Raw genomic sequence first — 21,984 nt, 5'->3', positions numbered from 1 at the left:
TTTGGCTCACTCTATAACAGCCAAGGCAGCTGCCATAAGGCGTTCATAATACGGCCACGAAGACAGCGGATTGGGAACATGGCAAGCTGAGAAGTGTCTATCTATAATTGTTTTACCTGATTCGAAAACTGAAGAGTTGTTGGTAAATCATGCATCTGCATAAATAAGTTTTACCTGACTTGAATGCTTCTATGCTTGCTTTTTCTTGGCACAAGTATAGTTTCTACCTTTTTTACTATGTTTTCACCAATCTCTTTATACTTTCACATCAGTAATTATTTCATTTAAACTCATATAATATTAAGAGGATTGATATTTGCCACAGATTCACGTAAGTAGTGGTGGTGGTGGTGGTGGTGGTGGTGGTGGTGGTGGTGGTGGTGGTGGTGAAAGTGGTTATTGAAAAAGACAGTATCTCGCATGTTAAGTCACTGAATGAACCACGCGTTGAACTGGAAGTTCGGCAAAAATATTTAGAAAAGGCTGTATACATAAGAGTGAACTTCCTAGCGCCATTTTCGCTGCGCTACTCTTCTCCCATTTTGTTTTCGACGTTTGTAGTTTTCAGTCAGTTTTTGTTAAACTGCGAAATTAAAATTCCATATTGCAAAAAAAAAGGAATTACTTAAAAGAAACATCACGAGCTCAGCGCTGAAGTTGTTATACTGCTGTTAAAAGAACTATATTGGAAGTAGGGAAGCAACAAGGCCGACTTATGCCGTGTTCCGGATGGCAAGACAGGTGTAGTTGTTCACTCCCTAGCTCAGGATCGGTTGAAGCCGGTAGAGGTCTGTCGGATTCGGGCCCACGAGTGTTTTTGCGTCCGGCCGCTGCCAACATTGACGATTTACAATACAGTTATTGTGTTCATCGTAGCTGTTACGAAGTTGGCTACCGGTACACCAGGGCTTGCTTCCTCTGCTCACCGTGCCCCCCATCCCCAAAGTAGTCAGGCCTTAGTTAACAAACTAAGTTAGTTTCCTGTTTTGTGCACGACTTGGGTTCTTGATGCCCATCATCATCATCTTGACCGGCCTATTTCTTTTTAAAGAAACACTAGCTTACTCTCGCAATCACTATGTTTACATGGAGCTCCCAAAACCGGATTTGGCAAACCTATTTTACAGTACTATTTCTGGTTGGTCATGTAAACATTCTAAAGTCGATTCTGGAAATCCATTTCTAACTGCCAGTTTTCCAATACCACAGTAGATTTTCACCCCCTCCCCCTGAAAACGCACAACCATTTTTGAAACGTGCATGCATTGTCAGCTTACGTGTTATTTTCAAATATTCGACAAATATAGAGTGACTTATTGTGCAGTGAAAGAGAAGCAGAAATGTTAGATTGAGCACAAAAATGTCCGTCTGATATTTAAGTGAAGAAAAGAGAAATAGCAATTATGCTGACTAAATCAGAAACCGGAACAGCTGTTTTACAGACACCGTATTATTTAAATGGCCCAGCAAATCTGCTTTAGATCTTAACGTGTAAACATGACAACGAGAAACGGTTTCAGAAATTCGGTTTTAGTCTTTCGGGATACATGTTGCATGTTTACATAGCAAATGAGAATTAACAACTAAAGAAAAAACCAACCGACGCGAAACAACCCTACAGCAGTTGGGATCAGCGACGGCAACAATCGCGTGCCGACTGAACTCGACAATGAACCAATGGCTACGCAATACACGGTGCTGTTCGCTTGTTTGAAATGTTTTCGAATTCCACGCAAATGTCTCGTCTTTTACAAAATCTGCCGAAAATAAAAACTTCGCCATAGGCCCGAGCCCACTCGGCATCTGCGTAAATCCAGCCCTGTGTCTTATTGCTTGACACTTTTTTCCTTAAACTTCTTTCGGCTACGTTAATTTGGCAACGGAGAACTGCAGTCGGGTGAGATCAAAGATTGGACTTATCAAGGGTTAACCACCCTTTGATCTCACCCGACTGCACTTATCAAGGGTGGTTAACCCTTGATACGTTCTATCTTTGATCTCACCCGACTGCAGTTGACTCCGTGCCCCCATTTCCTTTCTCCTAATTTTTCCTTTCTCCTAATTTTTCCTTTCTCCTAATTTTTCCTTTCTCCTAATTTTTCCTTTCTCCTAATTTTTCCTTTCTCCTAATTTTTCCTTTCTCCTAATTTTTCCTTTCTCCTAATTTTTCCTTTCTCCTAATTTTTCCTTTCTCCTAATTTTTCCTTTCTCCTAATATGAATACGGTCTAGTTCGTAATACGCATGGCAAGAACTCGTCCAAGAGCTTCCCATTGTCTAATAAAGGCTTTCAGAATTTACCGTGCACTTTTGTTTTTGTAACGAAAACTGCGTTAAATATGGCGCGAATGTAGACATTAGGCTACAAAACAGGCCTGTCAGTTACCTCAAGCTGTATTTTGCGTTCACATTCGTTAGCGTCGCCAACTTCAGCTATCACCTTTCAACTATCTTCGCCGCCAGAAAGGTGCATTGTTTGGTGTGGTGCCTGCAGGCGTACGAGTGGGCTCTGGAGACGATGAAGTACGTGTCGCGCGTGAAGACTGGCGAGGCGGCGACGGCGGAGCAGGGCCTGCAGCTGCTGCGCAACCTGCGCCAGTACCTGATGGCGCACCCACCCATCGCGGAGGACCACTTCCACGAGATGCTGGCGCTGGCGCGCAAGCTCGCCAACGACAAGCTGCTCGAGCAGGCCAAGGTAAGCCCCGAGAGCAGCAGCCCGCCTCCTGTCTATTTTATTTGTTCGTGTTCCGTAGATCCGGTATACAAAAGAATTGCATGGATATGGAACGAGTCACAATATAAATTAACACAGTAGCCTACTTGTATATGCTAACAAATGTAAATTGCAGTTGGTGTATAAGAAACAAAGTATGTTAATAATTACAGGCTTAAGCATTTCCTGTGGTAAAACAGAGGTATAAAACGATGAAATAAATTACAATTTTCCATATTACAAACCATACATTAGCAGAAATTTGATAGTGCCAATTGCCTGAACACGAATTCCCATACTGGTGTAAGATGTATTAAGTTACAAAGTGGCAATAGCAAATATTACAAGTAAAGTATTACATCGAAGTTACAATGTTACATTAAAGAATTAAGAGAGTAAAACGCTTTTTCCTTGAAGATATTCCATCAATTTACTCTTAAGTTTTGGCATTTCACTGGTAAGATTTTTTTTGTCAGACGGGAGTGCATTAAGCCCCTTTATGCTTGAGTACTTTACTCCCTTTTGTGTCAGACTCAAGTTTTTCTGTCAACATGAGTCATGCTTTGTTTTTGTGTCATAGTCATGATAAGACATAATGGTTTTGTACATGTTCTTAGCCGAAAAGCACGTAAGGGATAAGATACACTGTGAGGTCATTGTTAATATTTCGTGTTTTTAAAAAGATTTCTGCATGAATGATTCCTGTTAACTCCACTTATAATTCAAATTGCTCTTTTCTGAGTTTACGTTATTTGCCATTGGTTGGTTACCCCAGAATATTAAGCCATAGGTTAACAATGAATGGAAATAGCCAAAATAAGCAGCTTCAACAGCATCACTATTAGCAGTTGTTACTATAATACGTAGAGCATAAGTTGCTGAACTAAGTGTTTATCTTAAGTCCAAAATATGGCAAGACCAATTTAATTTGTCGATGTGGAGGCTTAAAAATTTTGTTGAAAAAACTTAATGTATAACTTGATCATTGCAGTTTATACTTAAGTCATCCTGAACTTTGAGAGACCCATGGAAATGTATGAACTGGTTTATTTTTTATTTAAAAGTTAGGCCGTTGCATCTGGACCGCTCATGGAGGTCATGGAACATCAAGTTGGCAGATGATGCAATATCATTTATCATTTTCAGGTTTTTTTTTCAATTACAAGAGATGGATCATCTGTGAAAAGAGTAAATTTGATGGTACCCTTGGAACAGTGAGTGAGGTTATTAATAAAAATAAGAAAGAGCAAAGGGCCAAGCACCGAACCTTGCGGCACACCTACACTAACTGTTCCTCAGCCAGATGAGCTATTGACCCATCCTCGATTCAGCAGTACCCTCTGCTTTCTGTCACTCTAACAGTATAGTACACCAACAGTTCTTAGGTGTGCGTATTGATGGAAACTTTTAAGTGGAAAAACCATAGAATGGCACTGCTAAAACGTCCAGGTTCGGCAACTTTTCCCACTTGGAATAATAGCCAGCTCTGCAACTCATCATTCACTGATGTATTAGGTAATATTCAGCGATGACTCCTATAGCTAACAAGTATCCATTGCACCAAAGGAAGTAAACATAATTGTTTGTAGGTCTCGCTCACTTAACCTCACAGGCGTCTTTCAGCAGCTGCGAATATTAATCCTAGTAATGTACACCTCTAAAATTGTCACACGAACTGTACACCAGGGTCACATTGAACCTCAGTTATTTGCTAGAGAAACTGTCTGGATATAACGAAATAAATCTCGGGTGAACAGCCTGGTATGAGTGTGCATAGCACACAATATTTCGGCAATCGACCACGTTGCCATCAGGTGCGCTGATGTTCGGACCGGCGGTGCCGCTGCAGAATATATTGGGGCATCAAGGATTGCCCAGTCTGAAAATAGCAGTTCAAGCCATGCCGCTACGCCTTCAATAATAAAAATTGACATTAAAACAATAGCTTTTTGGTTATGTTTTCTTCTGCTTTTAAATTATTTAAAAATACATTGGCTGTATGATAGATTTATTTTTATTTTATTTTTTTTTATTTTTCATTATTTTTTTTTCATCATTTTTCCCCATTCGCTCACACATTCACACAATATATGCATTGTACACACTCATACCTATTACAGTTAACACATTCTCACATTCATTCACTATGTTGGGCCGGCGCCAGGTATATATAGGACAATCCCCTCCCGCGCCTCCCTCAGGCGCTTCCTATGAGTCGGTGCGGTCCAGGTACAGCGTCCGTTCTCCTGTGTAACATCTTCCGGTAGTAAAATGCCGTTCCTACGTGCCATTTCCACATAACTACTTCACACTCAGCAACATAACACGTACGCAATGTGAATATGTGTCACAGTGACCATTCAAAAAATATTGGACAGATCGATGAAAACAACAAAATCTCTCCATAGCCAGGGTGACACAGGTGTACACTTGTACGGTTAACCATGCCTCATGTATCAACAATCCATCTCAGTTTGAGAGTAACGGGGGTATTCACAAGTACGACACCTGAAGGAAAAATGATCTGCATTACTTTTTAATGAATTCAACTTTGGCACAGAAAGGAGTGAAATATGCAGCTATAAAGCTCTTAGACGATATACCCAGGGAAATAAAAGTCTGACAATAGAAGTGTTTTCAGATGTAAATTAGATACGAGGTGCATTAAAGTTCTAAGGCCTCAGATTTTTTTTTCTTTTTAAGAGATAGAACCATGCGCATTGTTTTAAAATGAGGCCGCGTTCATTGTCAATACGTCCCAGAGATGGCAGCACCGTACGGCAGATGGAATTTTACCGCCAGCGGGGAGAATGAGAACCGTTTTAAATACTTAAAATGGCGACGTTTTCCTTACTTGAACAGCGTGCAATCATTCGTTTTCTGAATTTGCGTGGTGTGAACCCATTGAAATTCATCAACAGTTGAAGGAGACGTGGTGATGGAGTTATGGATGTGTCGAAAGTGCGTTCGTGGGTGCGACAGTTTAATGAAGGCAGGACATCGTGTGACAAACCGAAACAACCTCGGGCTCGCACAAGCCGGTCTGATGACATGATCGAGAAAGTGGAGAGAATTGTTTTGGGGGATCGCCGAATGACTGTTAAACAGATCTCCTCCAGAGTTGGCATTTCTGTGGGTTCTGTGCACACAATCCTGCATGACGACCTGAAAATGCGAAAAGTGTCATCCAGGTGGGTGCCACGAATGCTGACGGACGACCACACGGCTGCCCGTGTGGCATGTTGCCAAGCAATGTTGACGCGCAATGACAGCATGAATGGGACTTTCTTTTCGTCGGTTGTGACAATGGATGAGACGTGGATGCCATTTCTAATCCAGAAACAAAGCGCCAGTCAGCTTAATAGAAGCGCACAGATTCACCGCCACCAAAACAATTTCGGGTAACCGCCAGTGCTGAAAAAGTGGTGTCCACGTTCTGGGACAGTGAGGGCGTAATCCTTACCCATTGCGTTTCAAAGGGCACTACGGTAACAGGTGCATCCAACGAAAATATTTTGAAGAACAAATTCCTTCCTGCACTGCAACAAAAACGTCCGGGAAGGGCTGCGCGTGTGCTGTTTCACCAAGATAACGCACCCGCACATCGAGCTAACGTTACGCAACAGTTTCTTCGTGATAACAACTTTGAAGTGATTCCTCATGCTCCCTACTCACCTGACCTGGCTCCTAGTGACTTTTGGCTTTTTCCAACAATGAAAGACACTCTCCGTGGCCGCACATTCACCAGCCGTGCTGCTATTGCCTCAGCGATTTTCCAGTAGTCAAAACCTACTCCTAAAGAAGCCTTCACCGCTGCCATGGAATCATGGCGTCAGCCTTGTGAAAAATTTGTACGTCTGCAGAGCGATTACGTCGAGAAGTAACGCCAGTTTCATCGATTTCGGGTGAGTAGTTAATTAGAAAAAAAAATCGGAGGCCTTCACATCCTGAATAGAAACTGTCAGTTTTACAGAAGCAGCCTGTAAATGGTCACATGCGTAACGAAGCAGCCGCGGAATGGGCTCATCCGCGGGCATAGAAATAATTTAGAGTCAGTGAAATTTGGCATTGTCAAACTGTGCCGCGCAATAATTTGGAATGTTCTTTCACTTACGAAAGTCTTGACCACTTTTGACAGATCTATGACAGTCAATCGGTTTCGACAGAAATAGTGTCTTGTCATAAAAACAGCACCTAAAGTTACCATCTGGCGCTTATAATCAGCTGTTGTTAATTTTTAGGAGACAGCGTCGAACGATAGACAGACTATTTTGCAAAGATGCAGTTGCCTGTCATGAAACAACCTGTCAAGGTTAGGTATCTTGTGTATGATAAGTTTATTAAAAGTGCGTAACTATTTTTCACTCAGTGTAATTCTGTAAATATTAGCAGTTCCAGTTTACTATAATGTATTCCCACACCTTGACAATCTTGTGACAAGTGATCAGGGAAATTAGAATTATATTCGAATGTTCTATGTTTTTTCATGTTATACGTTCTGCCATGCTCAACACCCACGAGAAACATTTCATTTTTGGGTCTGTGTAACGAAAACTCAATCTAATCTAAGAAGCTGCAAAAATATTGTCACGTCTTGCTAAGATTTAAAAATCGCGCAAAGATCGGCTACTTGCTTTAAATGACAAGAACAGTAAACGTTTGCACTTCACAAAACACAAAAAATGTATCTTATGACTTTAATATCAATAAACCCCTGTCAACTCGGAAAAATACTTGGGTTAAAAATTTTTGGGATAAGGAATGAAGTGAATACATAGCCTCAGTCGTAGGTAAATCAAGTGGCAGGTTTTGGTATGGTACTGGCAAAATGCACTCAGGTTAGAAAGAGGACCGATCACAAAACAATCTTGCGACCCATCTTACTATATTGCTCAAGTGTTTTGCACCCCTGCCAGAGGAGACTAATATAAGATATTGAAGCACTCAAAAGACCGCAGCACGAATGATCATAGGTTGCTCGAAACACAGGAGAGCGTCAGGGAAATCCCGAGATACCTGTAAGGGCAGGGCGCCCCACGATCGACGCAAATTATTCCGCAAAAACCTAATTACTAAGTCTCAAGAACCAGTATTGAGGAATGTTGAGATATATTAAAGTTCCTTGCGCATCTCTCCCGAAGGGACCGCGAAGACAAAATTAACCTGATTACAGCAGTCATTTAAACGATCATTATCCCCGTTCTCCAACCCGTTCGGAATAGGATCAAGCCCATACAAATGGCGAGATATTACTACAGCCAACGTTTCACTGCAAATTGAAGAGACGCAAATGACCTATGAAGTATTGTCTTCTGAATTGTTCGGCTCCTTTAGCAGGGCTTCTCATGACATCCCATTCGTTGACTTCATCTCGCAGCCGATGATAACCTAGGTTCGAGGCTAGGTTTCAAATTATGGTCACCGAAACCTGTTGCGAAAAATAGTATTAAAAAGTCGAAGTTGTGGCGGTGGCGGCAACTTCGTGGTTCGAATTAAGTAGGTATACTCTGCGAAAATTATCGAATGGTTTCAACTTTTGGTGCTCAAAATACATCGCCTTTTTCCTCGTCTCTCATTGGCTACGCGTGGCTGGTGTGTGGCCAATCACTTTACGTTGAGGGAAAGCGCTCTTGGACAATGCCCCCTCCGCACTGAAGACCTTCGCCGAACGTGTCATTTCCGCCGCAAGTGACTCATACTTCTGAGGCACCTTCGTGCCTTTACCCAATTTTACAGACTTTTATTTTGGGCGACTTCTCAACACTAGTGTTTTTGACAGACTTGTCAAACCCACAATACAGCATCATCAGTAAGCTACGTAAATTATAAGTTATTTTATTAATAACTTCTTTCCATAAATTTGGTGCTACATAACTGTTAGTCAGCTATAAAATTCAGTCAGTTTTTGTGCATGGGAAAAATTACAGCCAAACCTCAGCAAAATTTATCGGAAGATACGTTCTTTGAAAGAACTGTTGCTTCTGTTACGCTGTGTGCTTGTTGATTTGCAACTGATTGCTTACCATTTACATGGGGAACTTACATCTGTCATAGATTGACATTGGTCTTTGTAGTTCACCAGCTACGTTTGGAAAAGTGCCGTCAATCCTCGACGCTAGAAAATGAGATAACTGACAGGAACTGCTTCAAGGGATAAATGATTGTAATTTAACTTTTAATTTTCTGAATGCTCGTCAGGTAAGCTGTAACTAATTTTAACGTTTCGACAAAATTCCAGGAGCCTAAACTGAAACATACATAGGCGAGAAAAATTTATGCAGGAGTTTCTTTCACCTTCTGCTGCTGCTGTTGGTATTCCAAGTGTTAAAGGGATATCTCAAAACTAATGAACGCCAGAAAGAATACCCCAGGGTGTAATATTGGTTCCAGTACTGTTATGCACTAATTTCCGAAAATTAAGAAAACTATTGATAATTCATAAATTTTGCAAGCATAAAGCACCCCAGTCAGTGTGGATATTGCAAGGAAAACACACAAAATTGCAATTCCAAAAAAAAAAATTGTTCAAACTTTTACTCCGTGTAAGTTTAATATATAGCAGAAGTAGTACCATAGTGTCTATACTGAGAAGTAAAACACACACAGGAATGTATGGTGCTCTTAGTGATGATACAGCGGTTGGACCAAAATAAGGGAACACCATGAGAAATGAATACTGCAGGTTGGGCTGTTGTATTTGACCACAGATAACATCTCAGTACAGTGCAAATGTTAGTCATTGTCTAAACAAAGTTCTGCGTAATGACAGAGCTCAGGGCATTCAAACGTGGAGAAATTGTTCATGCTCATAATGGTGGGTGCTTCTGTAATCAAGGCAGCAGAAGTGTCCAGTACTTCATGAGACACCGTATAGAAGATCTATAGGCCCCTACTGTGTACAGACCGAGCGAGGTGGCGCAGTGGTTAGCACACTGGACTCGCATTCGGGAGGACGACGGTTCAATCCCGTCTCCAGCCATCCTGATTTAGGTTTTCCGTGATTTCCCTAAATCGCTTCAGGCAAATGCCGGGATGGTTCCTTTGAAAGGGCACGGCCAATATCCTTCCCCATCCTTCCCTCACCAGAGCTTGCGCTCCGTCTCTAATAACCTCGTTGTCGACGGGACGTTAAACACTCCTCTCTCCTCTCCTATACTGTGTACAGAGAGAACAGAGAAACACGAGCTTCTAATTCACAAAGCAAACAAAAGTGTATGTTGAGTGATTGTGACAGGTGGTCATCAACGAAGACTGTGATATAATAATAATAATAATTTTAAAAAAAAGACAAGAGATGGAAAAGTCGCGCAAAACTAAATGCTGTATTTGTGAATGCTGTGAGCACTGAAGTAACATAAAGGGAGCTCCATAAGCAGGGAATTGCAGGGAAAGTTGGAATTTCAAAACCACTTGTCAGTGGTTCAGATGCCAGCAACAGGAAACTCTGATGTGGTAGCCATAAGTCATTTGGTAAGATGAGTCTACTTTTTACACTTTTAACTTCAACCAGAGTTTATGCCCCAAAATTGAACATAGTTGGCAGTTCAATGAGGATTTGGTAGCCATATTGTGGTATCCTGATGAGCTCATCAGTACTCTGTGAGGCCGCATTACTGCCAAGATTCAAGTGACGATTTTGGCGCATCAGCTCCAACCCAATTGTACAGTGTTTGTTCCCATTGTGATGCTGCATTCAGAGGCAACATGCCCCCTGTTCATACAGCTTGCATCGTCCAGGACTGGTTCTGTGAGAGGATGATTTGTCGCATGCACTCTTGACCACCATAGTCACTAGATGTCAATAATATTGAGTCTTTGTGGTCCACTTCGGACAGAAGGGTTAGTGGCCACTTTCCACCTCCATCAAGTTACCTGAACTTGCCACTGTTTTGCAGATTCCATTGAAAACAATACAGGACCTGTATTTATCCATTCAAAGACTGGAAGCTGTTAGGAACTCCAGCAATTTCCCACACCGTATTAGGCACAGTAACGTCTTGTGTTTTTGGTGTTTCCATATATTTGTGCAACCCCTGGCTGGCTATCTTCTATTGAATATGTTCTCAAAGAGACCATTCCAAACATGCTCTGTGGGATTTAGGTCAGATCCTTCCTATGCATAGAATCGTATGCTGTTTAAGTTATTTCTCTGTAAGATGAGCATTGTGTGATCAGATATTGTTTTCTACAATGAAATAATCTCACATTGCACAGGTATAAGGGTGTTAATTAGTAACAAGGATTACACTATGTATAGACCTTCTAGTTATTTCACTTGGGAGCATATCGATGTCTGTGTGTCCATCAAAAGACATCATGCCCTCAAATATACCTTATGTGAAGGCATAGTTATGACAAATAATTTGATGAATTTTGTTTCTGCTTACTAAATAATACCCCCCTCCCCCCCCCCAATCTCTATCAAATGTCCTGGAATGATTCATGTATGTGAACTAACTCAATTGATTTGTAGTCCACTGTAAATGAAATGTCCACTGTAAATGTTTGCATGTGTTGTGACCAGTAAACATTACATTCTTACTCACCAAATTAACATATCTTAATGATTCCTGTGTATATTGCTTGGTGTATTACCCTCCTGGTTGCTGCAGCAGAGCTACATGTTAGTTGCCGTTCAGTTCTTATTCCATCTGTTAAAAATATATAACGGCAAATGTGCCCTTTGTTTGCATTGTAATGCTTCACTAAAACTTCTGGGTGCCTGACCTGTCACTGGCATTTGTTAGCAATGTCAGCTTTCTTCCTGGAAAACAGTCATTCAGCCCTGCCATTTGTCATGTGCAGACCAATATGCCAGTTCTCTCCATGGCCTGCCCTTAGATTTGCTTCATCAAATGATGATATAAGTTTTTTCTCCAAATTATTACTGTTTTTGTTATCAGCCGCCCCCCAAACTGACTGACTGTAATATACCTCTGTAGAAAGTTGCTTATGGCATGTGAATCGTGTGGTGCAGGTGGCACAGGCGCGGTGTCAAGAGACGATGGAGCTGATCCGTGAGCAGCAGACGCGGCTGGTGCGCATGCGTCGCGATCTAGGGGCAGAGGATGCCGACGGCGATGAGGCACTGCTGCTGGGGCTAGATCAGCTGGTGACAGCTGCAGTTCCCACCACCGGCACTTCCGCCAGCAGCACGACACCTTGCAGCTCGGGACGGCGCCGCTCGCTGGGTGCTTTCCCGTACATCTACAAATGCAGCCACCACGCTGAGGGCCGAGCCTGCTCCTGCTGTGACCCCACACCACCACCCCCGGACTACGCCTCGTCTGCTACCAGTGGCACCGGCAGTGGCAACAGCAGCACGAGTGGCGCAAGTGCCTCTGGCAGCCGCCTTAATGGCATCCGTGAAGAGGAGCGGGAGGTAAGAGCCTTTAAAGTGTTAAGTTATTCTGCAAGCTGGGAAAGTTTTCCCAGCCCAAATCTAGTGATCAAATGTCTGAGAATCTGAGCTTACCTAGTCATGTTCTTATCACCACCTGCTAGTGTACAAGTAATTAATTTGCAACGTTCCTGACACTTTCACGAGATTAAGATGATACAGTAAGTTGAAGGTACACCTTCTTGGAGCTCTGCTGTCTGCAGTGCTACCTACATCTATTGAAGGGAATATAGGGGAGGCTCTTTCAGAGTTTGTGCACTATTCTGAATAGTCCAACAGTTGCTAGACAGGACTGAGCTGTAGGAAATTGATGTGTGAAAATATGTTTAACTCTTTAGCATTTTCCTATAAGCTATTTGTGGACATTTGTAGATGTGGTAAAGCCCATTATTCGGCTAACAAAGCCCAACATTCTGAATGAATCTGGAAATACATGTGGGACGCTGCTTCATCATCAGATTTATGAGCTAGACAGGGCAAATTATGTATGAGTGATCGTGATCACAGTGGACAAATATACTGAGAGAGAGAGAGAGAGAGAGAGAGAGAGAGAGAGAGAGAGAGAGACCATTAAGGAATTACCAGACTGTTTAAGAAATCAGTAGATTTGCGGACAAACAAATCGTTACAATTTCAGAAAAAATTGGATGATTTATTCAATAGAGAGAGCTTCACAAATTGATTAAGTCAGTAATGCATTGGTCCACCTCTGGCCCTTTGCAACTAATAGTTTAACTTGGCATCAATTGATATTGTGCCAAATTCTGTCCAGTTGGTGCTTTAGATGGTCAAATGGCCAAGCTGGTTGGAGGGCCTTGCTGATAATTCTCCCAACATTCTCAGTCGGAGATAGATACAGCTCCTTGCTGGCCAAGGCAGGGTTTGGCAAGCATAAAGACAACAAGTAGAAGCTCTCTCCATGTGTGAGTGGGCATTATCTCACTAAAATGTAAGCGTAGGATGGATTACCACGAAGGGCAACAAAACAGGGCATAGAATACAGTCAACATACCACTGTCCTGTAAGGTGCTGTGAAATGAATGGCACCCCTGACCATTGTTCCTGGTCGTATGGAGGGTGACAGGTTGGTATCTGACTGCTGTACAGGGCAGTTTGACACATCTTTGCTGGTCGTCTAGGAACACAGTTATATTTCAGACAGTAATATTCCAGGCCAAAGTTTTTTCGCTGTTTTTATTTCTGTTTTCACTTATGAAACCTGTAATGCTCTGGAATGCAAATGTTAATAATTAACTCTTTGAGGCAAGCCATTGTTTAAAATGTTACTGATGCACTTGTGTTTATGTATCTTCAGGTATAGTACTCACTAAAAAAAGGCCAAGCTTCAGAGTTTATTTTTCACATTTGTTTTAGTTTTACAATAATGATGACAAAAACAAGTTCAAGGTTTCCAGAATGAGATTTTCACTCTGCAGTGGAGTGTGTGCTGATATGAAACTGCCTGGCAGATTATAACTGTGTGCCGGACCGAGACTCGAACTCGGGACCTTTGCCTTTTGTGGGAAAGTGCTCTACCAAGTAGGTAGAGCACTTGCCCGCGAAAGGCAAAGGTCCCGAGTTCGAATCTCGGTCCGGCGCACAGTTTTAATCTGCCAGGAAGTTTAAAGTTCAAGGTTAATTCTTGAGCAATTTAACTCAGCAACTGGCTTCTGTATGGAAATATTTGAAGCATTTTGGCATGCAGAGAGGTATGTTAAAATCAGGGCAATACCAGGTTGTTTCTTTCCTGCTTGATTTCCCTCTAATTTCTTGTGTTCTCTGAATGAATCTGGAAATACATGTGGGACGCTGCTTCATCATCAGATTTATGAGCTAGACAGATGATAGTAAGACAAATAAAACATAATTTAATTGTAATGACAGCAGCAGTAAGTGCAGTAACAATGTTAGTGATGAAAAGTTGTAGCTGACTGACCTCCCTCAGACCTACCCTCGGATATTTCTCCCTCTTTTCCAGAAACATTGAATTCTTCGTAAGCAGTTTTTAAAAATTCTTCTGCACTGAAAAAACATGACACGTTTGTATCAGAATTACAGCAAGCTTCAAAACCAAGAGAGTTCATATACAAACCTAAAGACAAAAAGATCACACATTGGTTCAGTTTAGTTGAGACGGAAGCTCTTATGTTTGCTACCCCTTATCTCAGAGTGATTCTGGAAGTTGGTAATAGAAGCCAGCACCTGTCAACAAACAGATAGCGAGATATCTATACATTGTCCCGTTTTGAGCAACAGATGGCTCATGCATTACAAAAATCACGGGTCGAGATATACTTGTCCCTTACACTCAGTTGGGAATTTAAGCATTAATCCTTGAATTATTAACCATATCTTGGACAGTTAATGGAAGTGTGAGATTGCTCACTATATTCCATCTATCAGAAACAGCAAGGGTGTTAGGGGCCTACTTTAAAGTATGGTTTTTCAGCTATTTGCGCATAATTATAAAAATATGTGAATCTGACATCTGTCACAAAATTATCAAAGAACTGGTCATACACTTCACTTAAACCATTAAAATTGTAATTCATATTATGGAGCACTGAAAACTCTCAGCTGTGATAATATATGTCCATTCATTCACGAACAGGGTTCCGAGGATGGTAACAAAGATGAAGAAAGCAGTGTGTCTGCCACCATAGCGGAAGACGAATGTACCCGCTGCGACCACCAGCAGACTGACCATCCCCAGCAGTTTGTGGGGAAAAGGCCACTGAGGCGAGCCTGTACCTGGCAGTACCCTGTGGAGAGTTTTGAAGACGAGGGTGTCTCCTGTACCGGTGGAGATGATAAATGTGGCTACTCAGGTGGCGGCAGCACAACAGATGGCAGTGATGGCTGCCCAAAGAAGTAAGTAACTTCTGCAGTTTCTCAGTTAAGAACATCTGACATTATAAAATGTGAACAAACAATTAATAATAAAGAGCATAGCATGAGTCAGATTTTCAGGTTGTTTAAAATAAAGTAGTTATTCAAAATGTTACACTTGTCATTACTTTGATATGCACAAAGGAGGTACGCCTCCTTCCTTTACCCAGCCATTAAAGGGGGTGTATAAGTTTAGCATGATACACAGCCTAAAATGCAGTTTTTCGCTCTTCACTTATGCAGTTTTGTGGCATATGTAAAAAATATCAGAAAAAAAACTGAAAAACCCAGAAATTGCTATATTTGCCCACAACTCCACAAGTACCTGAAAAGCCTGTTTTGTTAGAAACTGATTTTCATGCAAGAGCTTAGTTGTAAGGAAGGTCTCACTTGAGGGCAGTAGTTTTCATGCTCCCTGCCCCCCCCCTCTCCCCCCGTCCATCATGTGTGTGTTTGTTTTTCATTCTATGTGGGTTTTTTTTATTATTATAGTGCAGAGGACTTGGAAGAGCATGATAATTCTAGTGGAAGTGGCAGTAAACCAATGCCACCAGTCCCTGTGAACAGTCACCTGCATTGTCACACATCTAATTTAAACATCCAGGCGGACTCAGCTAAGGAGCTGAAGACACAGAAGTAAGTACCTTTCATGTTACTTCTCTTCTCTGACAGCTTAATATCAAAATAAATTAACATAACTTTTATTTTCCAGAACATTGTTGTTAATAATGAGGGAGATGATACAGACTGAACGAGATTACGTTAAATCTTTGGAGTACGTTATTCAGGTAATACATTCAAATTTCTAGCAGAACAGGAAGAATTATCCTGTTTTTATGACACTGAGTGAATGTGTTTTATGAAGTATAATCCTTGAAACTTGCATATATGTGAGAGTATTGTGATGTTGAACATGCTTTAACAACATTTGTAAAAATATTACAGAACTACATTCCAGAACTTCTAAGAGAAGATATTCCACAAGCACTAAGAGGACAGAGAAATGTTATTTTTGGCAATATAGAAAAGATATTTGAATTTCATAGCCAATACTTTCTGCAAGAACTGGAACGCTGTGAAAACAGCCCGTTACTTGTAGGGCAGAGTTTCCTTCGACATGTAAGTTGCTACAAATTTAGGGTTGTGTTTAATTGTTTTGTGTGTAAGCTCTGATTTTTGCCAGTGATGTTGTTTAATGAAATTTTGTGTACTCATTTCAGGAGAAGAAATTTTACCTGTATGCACTATATAACAAAAACAAACCAAAGTCAGATTCTCTTATGTCGGAATATGGAACTTCCTTCTTTAAGGTAAAAATATATTTTATTCTCAGATGTAGGGTAAACATTCTAAGATTAATTTTGATTTTTTGAAGAGGAACTTGCTTATTAAATCTATAATGTGTTGTAACTGTGCATCAGTCTTAAGTAATTCATGTAACCTTATTTGTTCAAATTAAGCAGCTAGTTATGTTGGAATGTGAATGATTTAGGAGTAAAGATGAGAGTTGTTGTTTCCATTACTCCTAAATTATTAAGACTTGTTACCTTTACTCCTAAATTATTTACATTTATAACAGTGATGAAAATCTATAAAAAAGAAGGGAAAGGCAACTACTCACCTATAGTGAATTGATATGTGGAGCACAATAACACACAACAGGAAACAACATTCACGCTAACTTTCAAGCAAAATTACATACTTCCGTGGCCACAGCAATACTACTGCTGGAAAAAGAGCTAGGCCACAGCAAGACTTGCTGGAAAAAGAGCTAATGTTTGAAAGCTAGTGTGAATGCTGTTTTGTGATACAGTTCACTGTGCTCTAGGCATTGATCTGCTGTAGATGAGTGGTTGCCTTTCCCTTATTTTACACATTATTTACATTGTTTTATTTATCACAACAGTTTCTAGACTACAGTTTAATATAGCTTGTGCAGGCTCTACGTGATTGATATGGAGATTGAAAATCACATATACCATGAAAAGTAAAAATGTTAATGCAAGAAGAGAAGGAATGCTGCCTTGCATAAAATGACATTTGTCTTGTGGATTTCTTTTTTTTTCTTTTTATTTTTTTTTTACTAGATCTAACATAAAATTTTTGTGGTTGATTTCAGGGTAAGCAGCTTGAGCTAGGTGATAAAATGGATTTGGCTAGCTATCTACTTAAACCAGTACAGCGAATGGGAAAGTATGCTCTACTGCTACAGCAGCTAATGAAAGCATATCCTGACAAAGAGAGTGAGATTGCTGATATCCGCGCAGCTGAACAGATGGTTCGTTTCCAGCTACGTCACGGAAATGATCTTCTGGCTATGGACTCTCTTAGAGATTGTGATGTAAGTATTGTAAATTATAGGCAAATCTTTTGATACAAATACCTATAAATATGTCAGTACTTTCATACTGCTTGTTATTTAGAGAACATTATACTAACAGTTATATTTATTATGACAGCAGTAAAATTCTACACGTTGTCAGCTGTAAAGAAATTAATTTTTTCCATGTAAATACTATTTATAAATGTATGTATAATAGTGACACCAATGAATGTTATAAGTATCGGAGAAGATGCTACAATAAATTGAGCCAACCTGAAGGTTGATTTCACCACCACAGTGTTTTACTGGCAATGGTCAGAATAGAGGTGCTACGCCCTTCCCTTCCTCCAACCTTTAAACTCACATGGAAACTGCAAGATACATGGAATTGCAGTTTAATTAAGATTCCAAACCGTAGTGCAACCTGAAGTTTTGCGCATATACAAATGACTGCCAGAAGTGAGTGAAATGATAAGTTGGGGAGGGGGAATCCAAAGACTGACAGAGGAATTACCCCAGAACTTCAGATTCGCAACATAAAAAAGGCCACAACAGAAAGTTCATATGTGGTGGAAAATTTTTAATACTTGAAAACATATTTGACACATTATTAGTCTTGGACTCTCAATAAATAATGAAGTAAAAACTAGCTTTAGATATATTTCATTTCTTTAATGTAAGTTGCAGCTTTTTAATTATGTGTTTGTTTCAGGTGAATGTGAAAGAACAAGGAAGATTACTACGTCAAAATGAATTCCTAGTTTGGCAGGGAAAAGGAAAGAAGTGCCTTCGACATGTCTTTCTGTTTGAAGAACTTATCCTCTTTAGTAAAGCAAGGCGGTTTCCTGACAGGAAGGTATTTATTTACGTAATTATTTTGAATTGCATTCCTTAATTTGTTTTAAACTGCTTCTCTTCTTAATATTAATGACAATTTTTTATTGCAGAATTTGGACTTGTATATCTACAAGAATAGCATTAAAATGACAGATATTGGACTAACAGCTAAGATTGGAGATAGCCCAACCAAGTTTGAAATATGGTTTAGGAAACGAAAACCAAATGACACCTTCACATTGCAGTCCATGTCTGAAGAAATTAAACAAGCATGGACTGAAGAGATATCAAAACTTCTATGGAAACAGGCGCTGAGAAATAGAGGTGTGTTTAATTGTGATAGTCTGTAGAAACTGTAATTCTCTAAATTTAGTTTGTATGAGTATGTCAGTTTCATAATTAGATGATTATAAGAAATCTCTGTTTACAGAGATGCGCCTCGCTGAAATGTCTTCCATGGGCATTGGAAACAAACCATGTTTAGACATCAGGCCAAGCGCAGATCAGATTAATGACAGGTCCATCAGCATTGCACAGTTGAGCAAAAGTAAGTGTGTGACATTGAAATTTACTTCTGCAGTTGATAAATTAACTTATATGGAATTAAATCTTGTGGTAGAATTTTCACACATAATTATAATTCTGATTAGACACTTATGGGCTGTCTTTGACAATAATATGGCACAATTATTACATATTGAAGAAGAATAATTCGAACATTTCATGTTCATTTGGTAGTATTTTATAGAAATTGAAGAACAAAAAAACTGCATATTTTACCTGTAGTACCAGTGACAGACCATAATGGTTAGATAAATACCAGCTAAGGAAAGATTGAGAATGTTGCAGAATGCTAGTTTCATCATTAAAAGGCCAATAGCTTTGTCAAAAAATTTAGTTAATTCAAATTTGCATCTGTACGATGTTGGTAGAGAACTGCAAAATGACAAGAATTCAAAAATTTCAGCAGATAAAATAAATTCATTTGGTAGACAGGTTTTTTTATTGATCATATAATACTTGCTTTGGGCTGCAGGTTGGGTGCCCCTGACATACATAATGTTTTGTGTACATATGCCTGAGAAAGACGTTTCTTCTATAACTTATTCATTGATATTTGTAGCAGCTGGAACAGTATCTTTAAAAAACAGATTTATTTTCCATCCAAAACACAACTATTTTGTGAGAAACATACGCAGAACAATATATTTGATACAACTGCTTTAAGAACAAAGCAAAGCAGAATTATTAATGAACTTTTTCAGTACATCATCAAAAATATATAATTAAATAACAATAAGGTATTAATTGGCTTTTCGTATTGGAATATTGCCTCAAGTCTTTGTCTGCTATTATAAACTGTTTACTGGAACAAATAACTTGAATATTGTTTTGTGTTACCTACATAGCTGCCCCGCGATTCCGCAACTCTATCACGGTGGCACCAGGAGAGCTCTCGCGCAATAACAAGCGGCCACATTCTATAATCTCAGTGAGCAGTTCATCATCATCTGCTGGCAGTAACAGCAGCCATGGGACGCTGCACCTGGGCTTTGAGTCTGTAGACAGCCCAAGGGCTCACCATCGCTCCACAACACTGCACAGCCAGTGTTCTACTGGTAAGTGTCAAATAATTATGTTTGCTGATTTATTGGTAGTCAGAGGAAGCAATTTTGTTACGTTGAGTATGTCACATCAGAAACAGGGTTAAATTGGAGAGTAGATCTGTAGAATTCCCCGCACCCCCCCTCCCTCCCATTTTGAGTGTAAGCTTCATGTAAAGTACTACAAGAAAATGATTCCATTTACACCCTTCAGTGACTTAATTTTTAAGAAAATTCCTAAAGCACAAAGAATTGTTATTGTTTATAACTTGTAATGTGTTACACAAACTGTTTTTTCATATGAATTATTGTTTCTTACAGAGAGTGGGATCATAGCAGATATGTCATTGGGCTCGGAGGATGCAGATGCAAGTCACTGGCATGTAGAACGGTCAAACAGTTCAGCTACATCTGTTTCACTTGATTCTTCATTGTCGCCAGTATCACCTACAGAAGATCTTAAAACCTGTCTTGAAGGTGTTCAAGTGAAGGGACAAGAAACAACAGAACTTCAGTCACCAGACTCTGGTGTTGTTCCTGATGAAATGTCAGTAAAACTTTGAAATGAGGTGCTCTACTAAACATAACTTCATTTATTGACTTTCCTCAAACTATTCAAAACATTTTTAAAAGAGCGTGTGTGTGTTTTTGGTGCTTGTCACCTAGTTCTCGTGTGCATAAACACTCATGTAGTGCAGGACTGCTTCATTATAACAGTGTATTTAAGATTCACTGTAAAAGTGAAATAACTTGTGTACAATTCATACATTGCAGATGTTTAATTTTCTAATATCAGAATGTAATGATGTACTTATATTAGTATTAAAACTACTGTAAATACACAAATGGAAAATGTGTACAGGACTTCCTTGAACACAGTATTTATTAATAAACTTTGCTAAACTGTGCTTTTTGTACAGTGCTGACATTTTTAAAGGAAAAAGAAGCTGCAAATTCAATCTATTTTTAAACAGGATGCATATTTGCCTCTCTCTCTCTCTCTCTCTCTCTCTCTCTCTCTCTCTCTCTCTCTCTCTCTCTCTGTCTCTGTCTCTCTCTCACCCCCTCCCCCCCCCCAACCTCCCCAATATAAAGCTTGTCAAATTTTTTTATGACCTTATGGCATTAAATGAAATTTTTATTCATTAGCACAATTTCCCAACATAAAATTTATGTTGATGTAATTTTAGGCAGTTAACAAGTCCAAAACTGATTCATTTAATATGGGTATGAAAAGTCTTTAAATCTGTATCCAATTGCCTTAAATATATTTTGAAGAATAAATATAACTTTGAATAGTTAAACTTAAGCTCAAGTATAATACTAACAGTAAAAATATACATACATAATATATTTTTGATAATTCAACATTTCCTACATGAGTAATTCCAGACACTTTTATTCAGTGTATTTAGTGCCTGCAGTTGGATTGAGTCCAGTTTGCAGTCATAATGACTGCTAACAACTGTTTTACTGTGTTGAATGTGCAGTTTACATGAAAAGCAGAATGATTTTTCAGTACTATAAATTATGTTCACCAATTAGAAATGTGATAATTAATTTGATTTGGCAGCTTTTAAAATTTAGAAAATTTATAAAGTTTATTTTTATGAGATGACTATGCTGTTGAACAATGAGCAAGCCATTATGTACTGTATTGACTGCTGTCAGACAGGAAAAAATAAGTAAAGAGTCTTTGTAAATTAATGTAATAAAAGTTTGTATTTATAGCAGTGTCTCCTAGTTTTCAGTTACTAATATCTTAGTTATGTTACTGCTGATTACTATTATAGGACTAATCCAGTAGTGTGAAGTGTTTTCAAATGAAATACATTCTTCCACTTATGTGAAACTGAATTCTGAAAAATGGCATAATGCAGAATCCTCAGACGGGTAAGATAATTTGGTAAAATCTCATTAGTGCGATGTTGTAAAGGTTAAAAAGTTGTTTAGTGTTAGTTTCTTTGTCTGAAGAACATTTTCTGTGACAGTAGTTGTACAGGCTGCACATTGATTGCATACAGTGCGTATGACACAATCCTAGAAAGTATGTTTGTTTCTTCAGCTTATGCACAGAGAATACCAATAGCTCAGAGTTCTGATATATGGCTACAGGTATCTACAATCACTAGTATCAGCCTACAGTGAAACATTACACACAAATACTGGAGAATTTAAGGCAGGTTTTACACTATTCCTACAGACAACAAATATAC

The 21,984-nt window shown here is 39.5% G+C and overlaps 1 protein-coding gene across 1 annotated transcript in view; it reads left to right on the top strand.

Annotated features, from left to right (window-relative positions):
• The window catches only part of LOC126188364 (puratrophin-1-like), a 1,249,514-nt gene extending 1,228,016 nt beyond the window's left edge, over positions 1-21,498 (top strand). The window contains exons 13-25 of the mRNA XM_049929962.1: positions 2,494-2,697; positions 11,693-12,097; positions 14,727-14,986; positions 15,497-15,640; positions 15,717-15,792; positions 15,950-16,123; positions 16,225-16,314; positions 17,124-17,345; positions 18,040-18,183; positions 18,275-18,488; positions 18,595-18,711; positions 19,574-19,783; positions 20,090-21,498. Coding sequence (XP_049785919.1) covers positions 2,494-2,697; positions 11,693-12,097; positions 14,727-14,986; positions 15,497-15,640; positions 15,717-15,792; positions 15,950-16,123; positions 16,225-16,314; positions 17,124-17,345; positions 18,040-18,183; positions 18,275-18,488; positions 18,595-18,711; positions 19,574-19,783; positions 20,090-20,331 — 2,502 coding nt within the window. The 3' untranslated portion in view covers positions 20,332-21,498. The remainder of the gene's footprint in view (positions 1-2,493; positions 2,698-11,692; positions 12,098-14,726; positions 14,987-15,496; positions 15,641-15,716; positions 15,793-15,949; positions 16,124-16,224; positions 16,315-17,123; positions 17,346-18,039; positions 18,184-18,274; positions 18,489-18,594; positions 18,712-19,573; positions 19,784-20,089) is intronic.
• Positions 21,499-21,984: the final 486 nt, after the last annotated feature.

The sequence above is a fragment of the Schistocerca cancellata genome, chromosome 5 (genome assembly GCF_023864275.1).
Source record: "Schistocerca cancellata isolate TAMUIC-IGC-003103 chromosome 5, iqSchCanc2.1, whole genome shotgun sequence".
NCBI classification, from domain to species: domain Eukaryota; kingdom Metazoa; phylum Arthropoda; class Insecta; order Orthoptera; family Acrididae; genus Schistocerca; species Schistocerca cancellata.
The sequence above is the reverse complement of the archived record's forward strand: the minus strand, read 5'-3'. Positions and strand labels throughout refer to the sequence as shown.